The sequence below is a fragment of the Natrix helvetica genome (assembly GCF_964273705.1).
Source record: "Natrix helvetica genome assembly, chromosome: 1".
NCBI classification, from domain to species: domain Eukaryota; kingdom Metazoa; phylum Chordata; class Lepidosauria; order Squamata; family Natricidae; genus Natrix; species Natrix helvetica.
In genome coordinates, this window is record NC_138548.1 from 100,634,754 (window position 1) to 100,657,985 (window position 23,232).

The window sequence follows — 23,232 nt, forward strand, 5'->3', positions numbered from 1 at the left end:
TGGTTGTTTTTAAGATTGTTCTATTCAGCAATTTGTGGGAGTTTTAAACTAGAATAATCCCACTCAAAAAAAAAAAAAACCACCCAGGATTAATTTGTAGAGTGGGCATAGATTTCAGTGGATCTTTCTGGAGAGTTTTTACTTTAACGGTCACTACTATCTGAATTAGAATGCATGCCCTCCCTCCATTAGCCACATAATTCCTTTGTATTTTTGAAATATGCCCTATCTAGTCATCTTTGTGGGAAGAAAGAGGGGAACGGCTCAAACATTTTCCCCAGTTGCTATTTCCTGCTCAAAAATCCAGTCTCCCATATATAATTTTCTAAACCTAAAAGAATAAAACAATTTTATTCAGGATGAACTCCTGGAGAACAAACCTTTATTTTTAGTATTTTTATTCTATTAACTATAGGTTATTTTATTTACTGGTGTTAGATGCTTATTTGACTGCTTCCATAATTCAAAACATGCTTAAGAATACCATATACAAAATGCTAAAGCTCTTGAATAATAAAGTAATTATGGCAGTAGTAGTAATAGTAATAATAATAATAATAAATAACAGAATACAAGTAGCTGCAAATAGGAGTCAAATGATTGTGGCAAAAGAAAGCAAAAAGAGTACCAATAATAATGGGCACCCTGGGTGCAATTTTAAAACATCTGGAGCACCACTTGAACACCATCAGCACTGACAAAACCACCGTTAAGTCAATTGCAAAAAACAGCTTTTCTTGGAATAATTTATATCCTGCAACGGTAGCTTTAAACACCATCAAACATTCCTATCCCAAGTCCTTGGGAAAGGCTGGGTTGACAAAAATGCCAGATCCAGTCTAAACATCTGACTGCGCGACAAACCTTAATAATAATAATAAAGTAGATGCTGCATATTCATTGTTAAAATCAGAAAGGGATCGGTAAAAGACAATTTCTGTTATTTTAGAATTGAATAACTAGAAAACTCATCTTCTCTTTTTGCAGGAACTGTTAAGTCGGACGCTGCTAGAAACTCAGAAATTGGATTTAATGGCAGAAGTTTCAGATCTGAAAATCAAACTGGTTGGAATGGAGAAAGAACAAAGCGAATATGAAGAGAAGCAGAACAAGGCTGAGGTAAGCCTGATTTGTTTATCTTTTCCGTTCCTGAAGCTATGATCAGAACTCTGCACAGATTGCTTTCTACCTTTTTAAAGCTGACTGCTGCCATGTTCCTATGCTGGAGCAAGAAAATTTTTGTAAAGGCTTCATTTCCAGCAGAGAGAGAAAGAGAGAGGGTGATAATATTCTCTACATTTTTCTTTCAACTTCCTTCTTCTCAACCAAGTTCAAGATCTGGAAGACAGATTTATGTCGAAGTTAACCGAGTGTGTAAATTCCAAGGTTTTTTTTCTCCTTAACTTTATTTTATGTGAACTTTTTTATTTTAGCATTTTGTTTTATTTATTTTTCACATTTTTAAACTGCTCTTTTCCCTCAAGAAGGGTTTTTGTAATAGCAGCGTTGAGCTCTCTCCTCTTCCCCCTGTTGCGTTTTCCCCCCCTTTATCAGTAGAGGATGCAAGAATGGTGAAATTTTGCTGAAGAGAAAACATGCAGATTTTCCTTTTTTAACAGAAAAACAAGTGGAAGGGAGAGACTGCCAAAATAAATGACACCCAAGCTATTTTTGTCTCTTCTGGGGTGGATGATTAGGAGATTAAATACAGTTCCCAGAACTGTATGCAGAATTCTATGTGTGGTTTGACCAGTGCAGAATAGAGAGGAGAAATCACTTCTTTTAAACCTGACACTTTACTTCAGTTGAGGCAGTTTAGGTTTGCTCTTTTTTTTGGCAATTGCATAACTTGATTGGCTTATGTTCAGTTTATAATCCATTAAAATACCTAGATCTTTTTCACATTATTGCTGTCCAGTATAATTCTCCAACATTTTTTTAGATTTTTTTTAATCTCGCCTTTATTATTTTTATAAATAAATCAATATGGTGAACATATCCAATGTTCGTTCCTCCTTCTATATTCTCCACAAAAACTATTCTGAGTTGGGCTAAGAGAGAGTGACAGGCCCAAAATCACCCAGCTGATTTTCATGCCTAAAGCAAGACTAGAACTCAGAGTTTCCTGGTTTCTAGCCTGGTCCCTTTGCAACTAGACCAACCTGGCTATTACACTTATGCCTATATTTTATCTAACAAAATCTAAGACTTTACAGTTATCGTTATTGGAATTGATACTTGTTTCTACTTTCTGCTTTTAGCTTGTCAAAATATTATTGAATTTTGGCATTAGCCTCAAAAGTATTTCCCAGCCACCCTATTCTTGTGTTAACTTCAGATTTGATCACATTTTCTAACCCTTCATACAAGTAATTTATTAATGTTGAACTACTACATTACTCATCACCTTCCTACTGGTTGGTGTACACCCATTGGTATGTATTTGTTGGGTACAACTCTGTACCCATTTATAGGTAGTCCTCAGTTAATGATAACTCATTCAGTAACCATTCGATGTTGTGACGACACTGAACAAGTGGTACTTATAGCTGATCCTCAAAGTTCCAGCCATTGCAGAATCCCATAATCACATGAGTGTGATCCATGCACTTGGCAGCCAGCTCATACTTATGATGGTTGCAGCACCCCATAGTTACGTGATCGCCATTTGCTGGTTTCCCACAAGCAAAGTGAGTGAGTAAACTGTCAAGAAGCTTGCATGTCAAGGAGCTTTCTGGTTTTTTTCTTAAGGAAAAATGGAGCCTCCTATCTATAAGGCCTCCTTAATTATTTCAGTTTGTCCAGTGTGATCTGGCACAATGGGTGAGTTGTAGGTCCTCCCCCCTCCCCCCCAATTGAACATTGTCATCTTTGTGGGTCTTGAAAGCACGCCTTTTGTGTAGCAGTGTTGTCCTCTGGAATAAAGCCCCCTTGAAATCCATATAACTCCCACCCTTATTTCACTCTGGAAAGCTTTTAAAGAGCTGGCTAATTTGTTGCTCTTCATATTCTTTAGGATTCTCTTTTTATTCTTTTATAGCTATGAGCCACCCCAAATTGATTGGAGCTGGACAGCATCCAAGTTGACTAAAACAAATAAATATTTCTGCTGCACACATGAAATTGGGTTTATCTCCCTTGATTTATCTCTTATTTCAATCAAGACACACACAGAAAACAGTGCTCTGTGGAGAAATAACAGATTGGCTTAAATCAGAGACATCTCTTTCCCTTCTTTCCCACTCAACTTGAATCTGTTTCCCATTTTAATTCTGAAAAGAAGTGACATAGGTAGTAGAAACCAGATGAAACCAATGTAATAGGGGGTCGTTGTTTTTTTTCAGACAGGGAAATAAAGAGAAACAGATTGAAAGAAGAGTAGCAGAATCATGTGGCTCTCTAGACTCTGTGAAATGGTTCCCATGGCAACAAAATGTCATGAAAAACAAAGCTGTAATTTTTGTACTTAATTCTGACATAAGAATTGGGTGGTGAAGATTGTGGGTCACCCTGACTGAGAGCTAGAAGCTGGGAAGGGTTTAGCATATGCTTTCAGCTAAGTGAAAATAACCTGTCAGAATCCCATCTTCTAGTTTGAAAATGAATGCCTGTTGCAGAATATATACAGGTAGTCCTCAACTTACAACCATCAGTTTAACAATGGTTCAAACCTTACAACGGAAAAAGTGATTTAATGAGTGGTCCTTGCTTATATGACCCTCAAAGCATCCCCATAGTCACGTGATCATCATTTGGGTGCTTGATAACTGGCATGTATTTACAAGAGTTGCAATAGGGACACGGTGTCTCAGTGGCTCAGACGCTAAGCTTGTCGATCAGAAAGTTCGGCAGTTCGGCGGTTCGAATCCTGGTGCTGTGTAACAGAGTGAGCTCCCATTACTTGTCCCAGCTTCTGCCAACCTAGCAGTTTGAAAGCATGTAAAAACGCAAATAGAAAAATAGGAACCACCTTTGGTGGGAAGATAACGGCGTTCTGTGCACCTCAGCATTTAGTCATGCTGAGCACATGACCACAGAGACTCTTTGGACAGCGCTGGCTTTTCAGCTTTGAAACGGAGATGAGCACCGCCCCCTAGAGTCGGGAATGACTAGCACATATGTGTGAGGGGAACCTTTACAAGAGTTGCAGTATCCCAGCATCATTTGGCTGCCATTTGTGATCCTCACAGCCAGATTCCGACAATCAAAGCCAATGGAGAAGCTGGATTTGCTTAATAACCATGTGATTCACTTAACAATTGCAGAGGTTTGCTTAACAACCATGGCAATAAAGGTCATAAAATTGAGCATAATTCACTTAGCCATCCTGCTTAGCAAATGAAATTCTGCTCCCAACTGTGGTGATAGGTCAAAGATTATCTGTATTTCTCTGTCCATCTGCAGCGGTAGTTTAATTTTGGCTTAGTGAGAAGGTTTCCTTTCCAAAATTATACCTTCAGAATTTCTACTCAAAACTTAAGGACTCTTCAATTGAAAATATTTCCAATTGATACTGTAAGAAAAAATATTGAGAACATGGATTTTGAGACTTTTGTCATTTTCATTCTTGAATACCTTGCCAAGAATTGATTTTCTTATATGATTTGAAGATGCAATTTTATATGAATACAAAGTTGGTCTATGCATACTGATATATTTATTTAGATCCTGCCTTTGTTATTTTTAATAAATAAATTAAAGTGGTGAACTTATATATAATCACAGAGCCACTCAAAAGCAATAATTTACTTCCATATAAAGTTAGATTTTACCATGCTATGTTGCATTAGTGTTTTACAATTTAAAATTATCTTGTGCATAAAAATAGAAGAACTGACACTCATCAAATATAAAAATGAAATACAATGTTGATAGACAGTGTAATGGTGCCTCTGTCGTGTGTGTTTGTATGTATCATAATCTTAAAGCATAAACTGAGGTTCTGGAATGCTAAGCCTGATGCAACTGTACCCAAACTTTCTCACATATCTTGGCTCCATGAACTCTGCAAAGGATATCTATGCTTCTATTTTCATTTGGGAAGTAGCTCTATATTTTGAGATATTATTTTCATCTGTTCTTCTTTTAGATGACGTTTAGACAATGTCTCTGTCACTGAATCTTTGTGGTTTAAAAAAGAATTTCAGGTGTTTGTAAGATATTCTTTCAATTCATTATTCTTGAACAAAATCTACCAGGCATTAAAAAGAAATATATTGGTGGATCCTGATAGATATCAACACAAGAATACTTCCATTTATAATTGATTTTTAAGAACTACCAAGATTCTCTCAAAACAGTAGCAATACCTGATTGTTCTTAGTTGGCTTTGGATGAGCAAGAATCAAAGCTGATTAAGTATTTGAATGGGAAATCCCAGGCTGTAGGCTAGACTGGAGAACCAAACACTATCCCAGAAGAAGCCAGTAATTACATACCTCTGTATTGTTACCATGAAAACAGCAAAGAGAACGCTGCTATTTAATAAGATTCCACAATAGCCAAATTCCTGGGAATATTTTATGAAAGCTTGTGATTTATGAGGCCTTTGATACATTTTTAAATATAGGATTAAGACTGTCAGTGTTTCAGATACATTTTGGAAGAGCTTCAAAAATAGCACAAACGTAGTATTTATCTGCAACTCATTAAAGTAACCACTTCTGTTTTCAGGATCACAAAGCTGCAATGGAATGCTTTTTTGCTGTAGTTGTGTGATTTCTGTAAAAAAAAAACAACCAGAAATGCTTTAATGAATTACAGATAGGTGTGAAGTTCCCTTTCCAAATTTTTGGAGGCATGTTTTTCCAGATAAATATAAAGAAATGGCCTAGCCTTAATAAGTAACATCATTTCTTTTTACTGTTCATTTTTTATATTCTTTTAAGAAATGTAAGTTTTGCAGAGAAGATTCCTTCCTTTTACAATATGGCAGAAAGAGCACTGGTTTGATATGATCAAAGCCAGATGTTGAGGAAATCAGTCATAGATACACAATCTGAATGAGCTAGAAACATTTATCAAGCCAAAGGGCTTTTGAGTCTTCCCAATGCATTATTTGTTTACCTCTTATGATGTTACTTGTCATCTGAGCTTCTTAAGATTAAGAAGGAATAGTTTAGCTAGTTGTTTTAAGCATTAATAGGATCTGTTCTGCAGAATGATCCCTACGCTTTTTCACTACTTGACAAAAGAGGACGCCTTAATGCCTATTGTTATATCTCACCCCCCCCCCGCCCCAAAGTATGTTCTTGACTTCATTTCGTGTTGTCTCTAGATGTCATTTTCTGTCTTTCTTATTTAGTCAGTAGTCAACCTGATCAGTGACCTGCAAGAACAGATGTGTAAACTGCAACTGGAGATTAATAGTCAAATCCAGGAAAGAAAGTCACACAGTAGGAAACCAAGTTTGGAAGCAGTTGAGTCTCAAAACAGCACTGAATGGGTGACAGAGTTCCCTTCACAGGAGAACTGCTTTCAGTGTGAAGTATGAAGGTCAAATGTTAGCCTGAATCTATACATTTTCCTTTTTTTTTTTTTTTGAGGAATAAACTAAATATTACTAATCAGAGTTTGCTGTGACCACTTGGCATGAATTGATACTGTTTTTACAGAACGTTGTGTTTCATAACAAAGTAATGTTGTCTTGTCCTGGAATTGGGGCAGTAATAGGCCATGACTCCCAGTTGTAAATCAGTTTTATCTCCTACAACTCCACATTATACTTAAAGGGATTTTGTGAAACATTGTCAAAGCTGAAGAGCTGTGCTTGAAATAATAATGGCTATTTCTGATATAAAATTGTATTGGTGATCCACCTTTAGATGTATGTTTGTAAAACCCATTTTTACAATATGTAAGTAGTTTCAAATTATGGATTATAGTGTTATGCCTATGTTGTACTCATGAGCCGCAGTGCCACAGTGGTTGGAATGCAGTACTGCAGGCTATTTCTGCTGACTGCCGGCTGCCTGAAATTTGGCAGATTGAATCTCACCAGGCTCAAGGTTGACTCAGCCTTCCATCCTTCCAAGGTGGGTAAAATGAGGATCCAGATTGTTTGGGGGCAATATGCTGACTCTGTAAACCGTTTAAAGAGGTAAAAAAAACTGTGAAGCAGTATCTAAGTCTTAAGTGCTATTGCTAAGTGATATTGTCTAATTTGTCAATATATGAACATTAAAGCAGAACCATGCTGCAAATTGTAAAGACCTTGACAAATTTGAACAGTGGACCCTATCCCCCCAAAAATCAGTGGTTAGAAAAGTAAGGACCTACCCATATGCAAGAAAAACCAAATGCAGTAACTGTGAGAGAGATTTGGAGTCCTAGTGAATATGAGCCAGTAGTGTGCTGAAGCTGCCAAAAATGACAATGCAGTCATAGGTTGCATCAACAGAGGGGCAGTATCAAGACCACAAGAAGAGACAGTACCACTCTATACTATACTAATGAGACTATACTTGGAATGCCTCATACAATTCTGGTCACCACGATTCAAAAAAGATGTTGGGACCCTAGAAGAGTGCAGAGAAGAGCAATAAAGGGGTCAGGAAGTTTAACCATATGATGAATGATTGAGAGAACTAGATATGTGTAGTCTAGAAGAGAAGGATCAGGGTGATATGATAGCTGTCTTCTAATATTTGAAGGACTGTCACAGAGAAGAGGGGGGTCAACCTATTAGCCAAAGCATCTGAGGGCAGAAGATTGCTAAAGAGAGATCAAACCTAGAACTAAGGAGAAATTTCCTGACAGAACAATTAATTAGTGGAACAGCTTGCTCCATCACAGGAAGTTTTCAAGACGAGATTAGACAACCATTTGTCTGGAATGGTATAAGACAGTGATGCCTGGAATGGTATAAGGCAGTGACCTTTTTGGCGCCAAGTGCCAAAAGTGCAAGTGCACGCACAAATACCCACAATGCAATGCACATACACACACTCACGCACCCTCCCCCCCTGCACTAGAGGTGGGTTGCTACCGGTTCAGCCCAGATGGGGTGAACTGGTAGTGGTGGCAGCAGGGGGCTCCGCCCATCCACCCGGACGCTTCTCCGCATGCACGCACGAGCGAACCAGTAGTAAAAAAAATGGAAAGTCACCACTGCCCTGCACTTGCGCGCGCGACCTCTGGCGTGCACCTTGCCCACTTCGCAAGCCTGCAACTCCATGTGCACCCTTCCCCCCATGCATGTGTGCGCATCTTCCTCATGCATCCCTGCGCATTCGTGGCAGAGACCCAAAAATCAGCTGACCGACGGGAGGCGCACATGCATGCATGGTAAAACTGAGCTGTGGCAACAGCTCATGTGTCCACAGAGAGGGTTCTGTGTGCCACCTGTGGCACACGTGCCCTAGGTTTGCCATCACAGGTATAAGGTCTCCTGCTCGAACAGGGAGTTGGACTATAAGACCTCCAGGGTCCCTGTCAACCTTGTTATACTATGTTCTAAGGTCTAGTTAAGGACTTAGGGTTTTAGGTCTTTCTATCCTTCTTTATTAATTTATAATTTTTTTTTTATTTAAAGAAATGAGTCCTCTTATAGTATGTGAGAAATATTGAACCCTAATTGCTTAGTTTGGTAAATCTGTTTTAATAATGCATAATTAACAAGGAAAGCAAAAATCATTTCAGACATAATCTGTTTTTTTACATTCAATTTTATAGTAATTAAAGTTTTATTAAACCTATTAAGTATTTTTAAAGGTTTACCTATAATATATTATCATAGTGCATCAAACTCATTATTTTATGGATATGAGAACGTTACCGTGTGCCTCCATTTAAGACAATGATCTTCAAAATGTATTTAAATTATAGGCGTCTGGTTTCATTTATTTTATATATTTTTGTTTAAGAGAATCAAATGAATGGGACAGAGGAAAGCCTCTATAAAAACTCAGTCACTCTTTCTTTCTTTCTTTTTTTTCCCCTAAAGCTCTTTAAAGTTAATTGCTTACTCTGCAAAAACATCTCAGGGCTATCTAGGTTTTGTAGAATAAACTTTCACTCTGATCAAAACCACTTTATATGTCAGGCTGAAATCTACTTTAGATAAGCTCTTAGAATTCAACAGGATAGGACTGACACTGGTATGCCTAACATAAACCCATTTCAAGATTTATTATTAGCTCAGGTTTACTGAAGTTGCAGTGTTATTTTTTGTATCACATTTTGGACATATTTGTCTTGTTCCTGTTATTTCTTTAAAGTAATGCCTCCACCTCTGTCTGTTTCATTGCTTTACATTAAATATAACATAGTAAGTGGTAACATAAATTTAAAAAAAAAAAAAGCTAAAAGAAACTGACCCAAAATATTATACAAGTTATTTTCCCCAGGGGATTAGATCAAATAGGGTTATCATTTTCCAAGTCCCATCTGTCTGATAACAGCAATATCTAAGAAATACATTTTTATTGCTATTTCAGTGTGTGGGAATATTCTGTCTACATAGATCCAGCCTATACATTCCCTCCTGGTTCAGGAGATACTTAAGACCTAGCTTTTCCATCTCGCTCCGGAAGAACGCATGTTATGTTGACCGCACTTGTCTTTTTGTAATTAAAGCTAAAAATGGAATTTGAAGTGACTTTATACAGATAGTCCTCAACTTGTGATTAGTTGTTTAGTGACTGTTCAAAGTTATGATGGACCCCCTCAGAAGGTACTTATGATCCATTTACAAAGTTTCAGCAGTGGGCCCCTCCACCCTCATATGAGTGCATTTCAGGCACTTAGCACTCGGCCCCCATTTATGGCCATTTGCAGCGCCCCACAGTCATGGGACTGTGATTAATGCTATTTTTTGGGCAAAAATCAGCATTTACTTTGCCCCATAGCTGAACAACAATTTTACTTAACAACTGCGAAAAAAACCCATACATCATAAATACGGTCTGGTCAAGTGCTTTAATGACGCTCATGATTTATTAACGGAATGGGCAAACTCCATTACTGTCATATGTTGAGGCCTACCTATAGAATACCAAACACCCATATTAATGAAAGGAGATTAGGAATAGAAATTTCTGATTTATAAATAAAACAATGTATCTGCCACATAAAACAGAATGTTTGATTCTGCTTCATCTACTGCAGTGTTTCTTAAACTTTTTCTCTCTCAGGGCCCCCTCTCACTTTTAAAAATTATGGAGGAACCCAAAAGAGCTTTTGCTTCTATGGGCTATAATTATCAATATTTATTGTACTAAAAATTAAAATGACACATTTGCTTCTCACGAATGTTTGATGGAATCTTAATATTATATTCTTTTTCAACATACACTGGTAAAATAATGTTGATTTTTTAAAAATCCTTGAGAGGTTCTTGGGGGACCCTCAAAAGTCCTAGAACCGTGATGGGAATCTGTGGCATGCGTGCCCAAAGTGGCACATGGAGCCATGTCGCCTGGCACATGTGGCATCGCCCATTCCATCCGGGTTTCTGGCGTGCATGCGTGGACGACGATTAGTGCATGCGGCAGTGCCGGAAACTGGAAGAGCTGGTCTTCTGTTTTCCAGCATGGGCATGCATGCCGGCCAGCTGATTGTTGCACGTGCATGTATGCCAGTAACCGGAAGACTAGCTTTCCAGTGCGCATGCCTCCTTGGCACCTCCTCTTCCGTGTTGCGGTCCAGACGAGCACACGCACGCACACTCCCTTTTTGGCATTCGGTGCTGAAAAGGTTCGCCCTCACTGTCCTAGAGCCACTCTTTAAGAAACTCACACTTTTAAGAAATACTGCTGTACTACAATCTTTAATATTATCAGTCAAGTCATTTTACCATAACATACTGTAAATGTAACTATGGAATGCATTTGTCATTGATAATAATGGTTACATGTGATTAATTATAGAGATGATTGAACTGTAAATGCACTGTCATTAAGAAGTCTTTTTTTTTTAATCTCCCCCTTCTCTCCAGAATTTGTTACAGGAACTCAAACACCTGAAAATTAAGGTTGAAGAGCTAGAAAATGAAAGGACTCAATATGAATGGAAATTGAAAGCAACTAAAGTAAGCAATACAAAATAGAGAAACATTTCAGCTTTGCCCCAGGAAAGATCTAGACCAATTTGACTCTGCTGCTTGTCACCACTACCATCACCCTGCTCAGAACAAAAGAGAAACAACTGTTTTCATATTTGTTGATTTTAAAATATATACTCCAATCACATGGTCCCCAAGATCTGCCACGCTCTGTTTATCTTCCAGCAATATTCTCTCTTTTTTTTTTTTGACAGGCCCCTGCCGCCTACCTGATGCAATTCTAAGTCCCACGAGACTTTACTCTTGAAGCGGCTTTGGAGAATGCATTCTTCAAAAACCACACAAATGCAAAAGCACACCCTGTTCTCATATGCTTTTCAGAGGGTCTAGAGGCCCATTCTCCTGCCAGAAATCTGCCAGAAATCGCAGAGAGAATGGGGTGTGCTTTCAAAATGGGGGAGTTTGGGGTTGGTGATTGCTGGCATGTGACCCAAAATACCATGTTATCGCCTTTGACATCTATAGCATAGGTTCACCAACACTGTTCTATGATGTATATTCTAATTTCCAGAGGTTATAGTGTGCATTTTGATTCTTTTTGTTTCTGAGTTTTCTCATAAGAATGCTTTTGTGGGATATATAGAGAAATATCAGAAGGAAGGGAAATATACAAAGCCTAAAACATTTTGTGCAAATTGGCTCCTGCAAAACAATCTTACAGAATATTTCACTTAATTCACACTGTTACAATGAACATTTAGTCTGATGTTTGAAATTTCTAGCTGCTAGAAGTTAAATCCACAGAAATATCATAGAAATAGAGAACATGTCAAAATAGGTATGTACACATGTACCATAATTTGTATGCAATCTAGCTGCCAGACTCTAGACCAAGATTCTGCAAAGTGATCAGTGGGACCACAATATCCATTATTATTGCTATTTTATTATTATATGTAGTACTATGTAGTCCTGCCTGGGCAGGGGGTTGGACTAGAAGAAGGGACCTCCAAGGTCCCTTCCAACTCTACTATTGTATTGTATTGTATTGTATTACTATTAGTAGAATTTATTAATCTATGTTCATATAATGAACACTTGAGGTTCAGTGAACAATCTGAAACTTTACTAAGGGCTATTGAATTGAAGAGTTTGAGAAGCCCTTTTCTAGACCATATCCTAATTGTTCCGAAATCTGAATCAAAAGCCATTCCTCTCTCAAAAGTCCTATAGCCAGATATTCCCTACCTTTTAATTAAAGCAATAAAGCCAGGATAGGTGTAGGATCATATATGGATCCATTATCTGGTCTTCTAATCCCTTTAAAAAATAAAAGCGGGGGGGGGGGGTTGTTTCTGATATTGTTGAAGTAAATAATTCACAATGATTCTTTGTGTATTACTTTATCGGCAAAGTGTTAAGGTAGAAATGACATTATTTATCTGTTCCCTTAGGCTGAAATAGCACAGCTTCAAGAACAGCTAGCTCTAAAAGACTCAGAAATTGAACGATTACAGAGTCAAATCTCGAGGACGTCAGCAAATAATGAAATTGCAGAGAGAGGTAATGGTGTGTGCTTCATTTCTGTTATTGCCAGATGTTTTAAAGAATCATATGTAGACTGTTATTATTTAAAATGAAGTGTCTAATAGATAGCCATAGTGCCAAACAGAATGAAAACTGATTTTCTCAGTTATCCATACAGTATTTCTGTATTTATTAAGCTATGACAGTTGCATTCCCATATCCTGCTTCATTACCTATGTATTGTGTCACAGTTTTAATTGGCTTGCAGCAATTCAGGTGGAATTCCCACTGCAATCTTGTTTGATATTAGGCAAGAGTATACTCCTGCTAAGAGGTTGCTGGAGATAGACTTGCTTTCCATATTCTGGGGAAGAGTAATTATTTTTCATTAACTATACTATTATTACAGATTATGCAAAATAGCAGGCAATATTAAATGTTATTCTTACTTTTTCTTATTTACCAATATGCCTTATACATCAGTCATGCAAGCAAAATATAGGTTTACTGGCTGTGTTTCAGTCAAAAATTGTAGAAAGTTCTGTCAAAGATGCTTATTTGGATTCCTGTACCGAGTTAGGGATTGCAACTAATGATGTGCATAGCCCTTTCCCACTTGATGATTTCATAATAATATTATACAATAATTATTCAGTCTTTTATCCTTCCAGATCAAATGTGGATGATTGAATCTTGTTCTCCTATTTATGGGCAGTAAAATTGAATTAGTGGTACTTTACCATAAATAAATGAATATTTTAAGATGTTTTTCAAAGATGTCTTGAGACACACTAGGAATTGATTACTTATTAAATGGATAGCAGTTCTATTTATTTATAATGTTGTTGCATGTTTTGCATTAAACGCATGTTTACTAGATTTGACTATTGGCTAAAAGTTGCTAGAAATGTTAGCAAATACACTTGTTTTTGAAGACTACTGAATTGTCTCTGGATTCCAAAAAGAGCCTGTGCATTTTAAGTGGCTTAGCTCCTTACAAACATTCACTTTGAAAATGGGAAAGAGATTAGAAATGTCAAATATATCTTTTATTTTTGGATGCATATTTCAGTGGAAATGAATATAGTTATCTCTCCTGTTTTTTTCCTGCGTTCTTGATTGACTTTCTCCATTTCCTGTTGTAGAGGAAGTGTTTAAGAGAAGGCTAAAAGAAAAATGTAAGCCCTGAGATTTCACTTTCTTGCTTTTCAAACACAAATTTCAGCTAAAATACATTTCTGCAGCAGTGATTTATATTTTGCTGCTAAATCATAATGTTAATATATGTGAATAAATTCACTATTGAAAGCAACCAGACAGCTATTTGAATTATCTAAACACAGATAGTTATGATGATAATTGGGAATTTAAGTCACTAATTGATGTGATTGTAAAATACAATGTCACATGACTACATCATTTAGCATCAGCAATCCTGGTAGTCCCTATTGCTAACCAACCCCACCAGTTGTTAAGTGAGGACCCACCCTGATCCTCTTCCTGGGTTGGTCCCTCCCAGCTCCAAGCTTCAATGAGGAGTGACTGCCTCCTTTGCCTTGTTTTCAATTCCCCTCACCCATCCAGCTCTGTCTCATCTCTGTCTTTTGGTCACCTTGCACAGCGACCCTTTATAGCAGTGGCGCTATGGCTGAAGTAGAGGCCCAAGGCCTTCAATCTCAGCCAGCCGCCACCATCCCCAGACCATCAGTTCAACCGTGTCACTGCTAATCAGTGCTTCCTCAGACTCCATGCCATGGCCAATCATCCCAGAGCTACAGCACAAAACCCTGGCCACTCCTCCATTCTGAACACTACAGACCCACAGCTGACTTTGCCATCTTCCTCCATTGCTGATGAGGCATGCTCAACTCATCCCTATGCAAGGCAACTGCCAGCCATGCCAGGCCTTCTTCCTGAGGCTACTTGCCTATGCCATTCTTGCAATCCTTTGGGAAGCTTCTGAGCCCTTCCATATCATTGTGAAAATAGTGTATGCTATTTGAAGAACAACGCAAGTGGCCAGCTGAGACTGCTGAAGGCCCCAGGCCTCTACTTTAGCCCCGACACTGCCACCACCACCACCAAAGAGTCCCTGTAGGGTAGGCCATGGGGAGATAGGTGGCTGGGAGAAGTTGAAATGCTCATCTGATCATAACTGGGGACTGATGGCTTTGGGCCAGTTATTCTCTCTCATCTTAGCCCCACACAACTGTTGCTGTAGGAAAAATAGGAGGAGATAGAAGTATTATGTATGTTTGTGCCTTGAGTTACCTATAAATGATAAAGATAGGATGAAAATGTAAATAAGCAATAAATGATGACATGAGGTGCTGTAAAGGCCATAACTTCAGGGACTTATAAATATCATTCATTCAGCACCCTGTAACTTCAAAGAGTTGCTGAACAAATTATTGTTAAATGAGGACTACTTGTCCTGTAAGATTTGTGTTGCAGATGGCATTTTTGTTGTTTGCATTATCGGTCAAAAAAATAAATCTCAATCTGAAATTAGATAACACTTTTAAATAGGCTCTGTCAGTCAATAAATTCCAGTACAAGCTCTTTATAGTTACATTTTGAGTAACTAAAATGCTCCGTTTAATTATATGTTGTTGATTTCAGTAGGTTTATCTGTAATAAAATCTAATTCAAACCCATAAAGATCTTTTTAAGTGCTTTTCTACAACGGGTTGCAATACTCAACCAATTTTGACAGATTTTTAAGTAGCAACAGACCTGCTTATTGGATTGCAAACACCAAAGTTGTAGGATAGACTGGATAGTTTAAAAAAAATATTGAAATGCAAACCACCATTGGATAGAATTGTATTAACTTCAGTTCTAAGACACTTTTTTTCCTTTTTATTTCCAGTACCCATCCGGCATTTACAGTTTTGTAAAAACAAAACAAAACACAAATTGATCTTTTAAAATATTTTATTTGTCTAATGAAGTACTTTTAGAGCAGGGGTGTCCAAACTTGAGAACTTTAAGACTTGTGGACTTCAACTCCCAGAATTCCCCAGCCAGCATGGCTGGCTGGGGAATTCTGGAAGTTGAAGTCCACAAGTCTTAAAGTTCCCAAGTTTGGAGACCCTGTTTTAGAGTAATTCAATATTAAAAGGCCTTACTTTGGCTCTTTTAGAAAGCTAGTGTTTGTTTGTTTGCATCCCACCTTTATTATTTTTTACAAATAACTCAAGGCAGTGAACATATCCAACATACTTTCCTCCTGCTATTTTCCTCACAACAATAAACCTATGAGGTGATTTGGACTGCGAGTGTGACTGGCCCAAGTTCACATAGCTGGCTTTCCTGGCTAAGAAGCCCCAGAACTCATAATCTCCCAGTTTAGCCTGGTGCCTTAGCCACAAGACCAAATTGGCTTTGGTCTTAATAAAAATGCACTTTTTTTCTGTCTGGTTACTGTACATTGCATGCAATTTTGTGTGGCCTTGTCTTTCTTTCAACTTTAATTTCTAAGATACATTAAAATAAAACATAATTACTAACTCTGCTACTCACTCAATATACTTTACAAAACTTTATAAATCATTAGAATGAATAATCAATGAAATTATCTCTAAACAATGATATTTCCTCCATACTCAGCTAATATACGTAACTAGCGCTCATTCTTTCTTTGTACTTTCCTTGTGTGTCACGTTGCCATCTTTGAAGCTTAAATAAATTGAATTGTTTTGCATTACTGTATACAAAAAAACTCTGGAACTTGGAAAACGTCCATTTAAAATTCCTCAGAATTGTTTGGGCAGATATTATAGCCAAATCCATTTTTACATCATCAGCTATATCTTTTTTCCTAAAATGCTAGCAATTTCATGTCTGCAGTGAAGAATCTTCCATCCAGTTAGTAGTACTTACAATATTTCAGCCATTTATCCATGGTTTATCTTTGAAGGGTGGCTGAGCTTTTCTATTACAGTAAATCACCTTAGAATAAATCCAACATATAAATTAAGATTTTACATATAGACTAAAACAAGACAACCAAACTGGCTGCAAGAAATGCAGGCAGCCCCTAGTTGTTAGCAGAGAAATTGAGTTTTCTGTTTTTCTTAGCTGCCATCTAGTGATAACATGCATACTTGCAATCCAGTCTCGAAGAAGACCGTGAAGATAGCCCACATTAAAAGAAACACCCAGATAAAAATCTTAAATAGTGAAAGATTGTTATAGTATGTCGTGAATACATTGTGCATAGTAAGACTTTACTTTTCCTAAAAACCCCTTAAGCAGATTCAAGAGAAAAGGATACAGTGGAGCAGTTGCTACCATTTTTCTCTTGGATGGCATTACTATATTTTCTTCCAATGACTTTTATATCATTTAATAAAGCAGAAAGAGGCAGTTATTCTTAGAAATAGGAAAGAAGAACAAAATCCAAACTTTATAACCATCTTTATCTTTTCAAGAGATGTTTTAAGGAGGTGGATTTTTTTTTTAAAAAAAGTCAATTACTCTCAATTACTTTGGGTTTGAAATTGTCCATTTTCTCATATTTGAAATATTGACACTTTTTAATAAGCAACTAGTTTTTATCGTCCATAGAAATCTGTCTATATACAGACACTTAAACATGCAAGACTTTGAATCTTTTACTAGTTGTACAACTGCAGGCTATTTTTTTCCTGTTGGTTTTATTTTTTGCTGCATTTTCAGTAACTTGAATGTTGTATAAAAAATAGTGCCAATTTTTTCCCCACATTCTCCTCCCTTATGTAGCTGTCTAAACTTCTCTTTTCCACCAAAAGAAGGCTATTATAGGGCAGAACGCGGGGGAGACGGGGGAGCTGAGGCTATTCCTTTTTAAAGCATCACTAATTGTGCTAGAAGGGTGAGGGAGAGGAACAACAATTGAAACCTTCTAAGAGACATGTAAATGGGGAGAGTGCGGTAGGCTGATGGTGTCTTAATTAGGCTTAATGTCTGGAACAGGGGTGTCAAACTTACATTGTCACGTTGTCGTCACATGATGTATCATGACTTTTTTTTCCCCCTTTGCTAAAATGGAGGTGGGGTAGCCAGCACGTGACACATCCAGCCTGCGAGCCACAAGTTTGACACCCCTGAACTAGAAGGTTAGCAGTTCATGCTGGGTGAGTTCCCAACCTTGTCCAAGCTCCTGACCACTACCAGTTTGTAAGCATGCAAATGCAAGTAGATAGAAAGGTATCATTTTGGTGGGAAAGTAACAGTGTTCCATGTGCCATGGCAGATAGTCATGCTGGCCACAGGGTCAGTGGTGGGTTGCAGGCAGTATGCCCATACCGCCTGCGTGACACTCCGCCGAGCAGCTGGAACGTTGCAGAGACTCGCAGAGGCGTTGCTGGATGGTAAGACACATGCGTGCACTGCACATGTATGCACGCATGCTGCGTGCATTCATGTGGAGGATGCCGGGCCCCATTGCAACTGTACCGGTTGCAACAGGATCCAGAATCCACCACTGGACAGAGGAAACCTTTACCTTTTTTTTTTTAAGAGACATGCATGTCTGTTACAACCTGGGAACTAATACTCAGGAACTAATACTCAGGAACTATTTGCTATCTGCATATCATTTAAATGGGAAGAGAGGCAATGAAGGTGAAATAGCTATTATGGTTCCCTAAATCAATCATGTCGCATACCATTTTGGGTAATTCACACTGTTCAAAATTGTTTCCATTTTTAGACCAAGAAGTCCAGCGTTTGAAAGTAGGAATGGAATCACTATTGGTTGCAAATCAAGAAAAGGTAAAAAAGTAGTTATGAGTTAGTGCTGGGGGTTTTGGTGTGTTTTGTTTGTTTGAAGATAATGTTAATAGACAATCTGTTTGGCTTCCAGATGCACCTGCCTTGTGCCTTTAGTTACAGAGCTAAAATCTGCTCTGCTCTAACTTTCCTGTCTGATCTGAAGAACAAGCCCAGCCTTTTTCTCTTAAAGAGAGAGATCTTTTAAAAAAAAACAATTTTATTAATTGTTTTTAATAGCATAATAAAAGCTAATACAAACCAGAATTTTTTAAAAGGAGAAAATAATGCAAAGGAAAGAAAGACAAATGTATGAAAAGAACTCCCACTGACCCCCCAAAAAGTGACTTCCCACAATGACAAGTGTAAACGATTTCAATCTCTTTACCTCTTCTTAGCTAACAAATATAAGACTGTTCAACCCATAACCTATCTCTTAGCCATAGGGAAGACATATAGTAGCATCATTCTTCAATCCAATTACCAGCAAAAGATTCAAACAAAACTCTAAAATCTCCATAATGTATATATGGAACTCAACATTCTACATCTCGGTTATAACAAAATCATTTATAACATTTAAAAGCCATACAATGGTTCCACTCTCCTAATGTAATCTAAATAAAAGAAAGCCCATATTTGAAAGCCACCATTTCTCCTTTACAAAAAACAAGCTCCAACATACCACATTCCAGAAAGCTTCTTATCTCTACAATATACATTCCATATCTCTAAACTGTAAGCACATCCACATGTCATATGTTTAAGGTAATCCTAATATCCTAATATAAACAAAAGACTAACATGTAGCATAACAAAGAGAAATATTTTCTCCTTTAAAAAGACCAAGTTCTCACTTTAAATTTTAAAAAAGCAGTTAAATACAAAGCCAGTTTAACTTCTATAAGTTTAGGATTACATAAAGTAGGTATAAGGGGAAAGAATCTTTACATCATATTAAATGTGAGCAAATCCAGAACCAATTAAAATACCAGTAAATCCAGGAAGAGCTACGCAAAATGACAACATATCCCATTTTATCCTGTCGAATAAACCAACTATTTTATTCTAAACAGGCTGTCTTTTTCTGTAATCCATCCAAATGGTTGTTGATCCTGGTTACAAATTACTTTAGCATTTTATACAACCTCTTTTGTAAATCTAACAAAAAGGAAATTATTGAAATTGTTCTTTGGGATTATCATTGTTATTTTATTTTTAATTTGTAGAATCTTATCGAGTCTTCTCCTAATATCTGGTGACAAATTCTTATTCAGAATCTTGTTATAGTTTTCTCAAATAAATTTTGCTTGTTCCGTAACATCTTCATATGGGAACCAAGTGTTTCTCAAGAAGACCCAACAAAACTGACATGAATGAATCAAATTCACGATGCAGATCCTTCAATAGCTCACAAGCAGCTGCAGCTACATCTTCACTCATTTCTCTTGTTCTCTCACTGCTAGATCTGACCCAATCCAACTGAAGGAAAGGGAAGCTCTTCTGAGGATAGAGGGCATACAGCTTGCATTGTCTCTTTTTAAAGGTTTTATATTTGTGTTGCTGCTCAAAATTTCACTGTGCGCAATACTAATTGGTTAACTCATGCTCATGTATTTCTTTGGCCAGTTTCTTCATTCCTCAGATATCTGTTCTGTCTCCCTGTTCCTCCTTGGAAGCTATCCATGATGCACTCATTTTGAGGTCATGGTTTCTGGCATTGTATAAAGTGCTGACCTTTTACTAGTTTTTTTTTATTCCTTATGCTGTCTCCAGCCTTTCAGAATTTTTATTTTTAATTATTACAATTTTAAAATGTCTTAATCTTGTATTATAGCTATTCTATTTTTCTTTATATTTTATGGAATATATATTATATTCAAGACATAGCTGGGGGGAGATTTTATCAAATATGGTTGCAAAATAGTTCTATGATTTGCTTTTTAGAGGCAAGAAAATGAACATCTAAGTACAGTTTTCCAAATATCAAAGTGAATGCTGGTGCCAGCAGTAAGAACATGTGGTCTTTTTTGTGTATCTGATTAAGACCAAACTAGGGGGAAAAAAACCCTTTTTATCATTTGGCAACAAACTACAGAAACAACTTCAGGATTTGGAAGACTAGAAAAAGCCTCATGTATCTAATGTTTCATATAGAACTTTCTGTGTTTGATTATTTTGACACTCTTACAAATTCAGTGTTGTTGTCTTTTCCTTTATAGGACCGCCGCATAGAAGAGTTAACCGTCTTGCTAAGCCAGTACCGAAAAGTGAAAGAGATAATGCTAGCAGTCCAAGGTATAATTAATTACTGATGTATTGATTGGAAGATCCTCAAAATGGTCTCATCTAATTTAATAACTAACATTTATCTAATGTTCAAAAAAATGGCCAACTGCCTTCATTACCATCTCTTCTTCCCCCCAAAAAACCTTTTCTGCTTCTTTCTCAGTTATTCGATGTATCCTTATTCTACTTCAAAGTGTTTCAATTAAGTATTGAGTCCTCTGTCTGGAATATTAGGCAGAAAAGACTTTTTGAGTTCCAATACACTGTTGAACCTTTTTTTTTTCATGGGCATTTATAGTTCTGTGGATATTTGTGTAATTATGTAATCATATGTCATTCATCAGTGAATTGCAGTGTCAGTATGAGAAAAGTAAAAGAAAGGTAAAGATGTTTTTTGCCCTACTATTTGTGTTTATAGCAGGTGAACCATAGCATAATATTGATTAGAGCTGTAATCCACAAGGTACTATATAGAAATACAGTTGTGGAAAAAACAACCTATTTCCATTTCCTTTAAAATTGAATAGACTGATAAATGCTTGTGTGGTTGTTTCAGAGAGAACATTTTAAAATAAAAGGATTATGCACTCGTTTACTGCAGGGTAATATAAAGATGTAAAAAAAAAACCCAAACTGGCTTCCTGCTGATATGTTGAAAATAACTAAAGAAAGACTGAATTCAAAAGGCAACAGAGACAGAAACGTTTGCCCAGCTACAGGTCAAATTAAATAAGAAGAGACATCTTACATCTAAGGAACTGCATCTAAACAAACACGCATCAAAGAGAGTGAGGATAACATGTGGAGGGAAAGTGCAGGAGATTTATTTAAGAAAATTACGATAACATTTTATGTAAATATAGAACACCAAGTTCTCCTGAAGAAAGAAAATAAAGGTGCAAATATTTGGAGGAACTTTGCCAAAAGCATTGTAAAATTGATGATGGATAGAAAAGTTTTATCACTGAACTAGAGCTAGAAATGAAGTTAAATGGGTCCTAGAACATATTGCTAACAATCAAGCTGCAGGACTTGATGAAATACTAGCATTGCTGTCAGAAGTTAAAATACTGTTTGAAGTTTGTAATCAGGTATGGAAAACATAGCAGCAAGCCAAGGGGATGGAAATGTTCAATTTACATTCCAATATCAAAATAGGGCAATCCTATTTTTCAAACTACTAATTGGCTGCACTTATCTCAGACGCAAATCTTAAAGATTCTCTGATCCAGATTTCAGTCATTCGTGGAATGATAGCAATTGCACTTATACCGCTCCATAGTGCTTTACAGCACTCTCTAAGAGGTTTACAGAATCAGCGTATGGCCCCCAATAATCTGGGTCCTCATTTTACTGACCTCAGAAGGATGGAAAGCTGTGTCAACCTTGAGCCGATCAGGATCAAACTCCTGGCAGTGGGTAGAGTTAAACTGCAATGTTGCATTTTAACCACTACACCTCCACAGCTCTAATAAGAATGAATAAGAAATACAAGGTAAACAAGCTACATTAATAAAAGATGGAGATTTCTGAGATCACACTAATAGCAACTAGTGGATAATGGAGAAGGCAAGGAACCTTCAAAAAGATTCTGATTTGTCCTTTGTTGATTATACTAATGTGATTATATAGAACACAACAAAATAATTCATTGGTGCACCCAGTCTAAATATTGATGCATTTGTTTCAACTTTCAAATTTTCAGGCACCAGAATTTTCTGCAGGGACTTCTGTCTTTGCATGATATATCCAAAGTATTTAAGATTTATAGTAGCTTCATTATTGTTGTCTCTAGCAAACAGTTTAGGTTTTCTTTATCTAACATTGAACTTATGAAAACTAAAAAGAAAAGCAGTTATTGACGGACAATCTAGACAATCACTAATAATCAGAAGTAAATGAATTGCAAGGTACAGGTTGAAAGACTAAGAAAAAACTTCGATCAAATCACCCTTTTCATATAAGGGATAGATACAGATAAAAATCACCATATGTTTATCTGCAAATTGTTTTTGTTGTTGTTAGAATTATTATTATTATTATTATTATTATTATTATTATTATTATTATTATTATTATTATTATTATTATTATTATTATCAGAATTGTATCACAGCGGCCAGTTGTTTCGCCGGATTTGGCATTAATTACTAGTCGGGCCCCACCCAGGGGCCTAGAACGTCGTAACGTATTTTCGTAATATGTGTGCGGATCCAAGCAGTGCGGCCTTTTGCATTTGACTGATGGTGATTTTGTCAATTTTTAACTGTTTTAAATGTAATTCCAGTGCTTTTGGAATAGCACCCAGTGTGCCGATTACCACTGGAATTACCACTGCTGTTTTGTGCCATAATCGTTGGATTTCGATTTTTAAGTCCTGGTATTAACCCAGAGAGGTGGCGGAAGCGCACATTGAGGGGTTTTTTAATTAATAGCTTTTTAAAAATTATAAGGGGTTCCAGGGATGGGGGGGGGGGGAACAGGTCAGGAGGGATGGGAGAGCCAGGCATCTAGGTGTGGTCGAAGGAGGAGGGAGCGGAGTGGGGGAGGAGAGGGAAGATAGCATTCCTGTGCAGGGCTCTTTGATACCAACGGTCGTGGGGAGGGGCAGGTGCGAGGACAGATCAAGAGCGCGTAGTCGGTTGGGAGACCGGGGT

At 37.2% G+C, this 23,232-nt stretch overlaps 1 protein-coding gene across 8 annotated transcripts in view; it reads left to right on the forward strand.

The window, feature by feature from the left end:
- PPFIBP2 (PPFIA binding protein 2) overlaps nt 1-23,232 on the forward strand; it is a 149,389-nt gene that overhangs the window by 97,893 nt on the left and 28,264 nt on the right. For 6 of the 8 annotated variants that reach the window (XM_081936499.1, XM_081936502.1, XM_081936503.1 and 3 more), the window contains 6 exons: nt 988-1,119; nt 10,937-11,029; nt 12,457-12,565; nt 13,675-13,707; nt 18,228-18,289; nt 20,509-20,584. In XM_081936499.1, the coding sequence (XP_081792625.1) occupies nt 988-1,119; nt 10,937-11,029; nt 12,457-12,565; nt 13,675-13,707; nt 18,228-18,289; nt 20,509-20,584 (505 nt within the window). The remainder of the gene's footprint in view (nt 1-987; nt 1,120-10,936; nt 11,030-12,456; nt 12,566-13,674; nt 13,708-18,227; nt 18,290-20,508; nt 20,585-23,232) is intronic. The other 2 variants (XM_081936501.1, XM_081936506.1) reach the window with 1 other exon arrangement.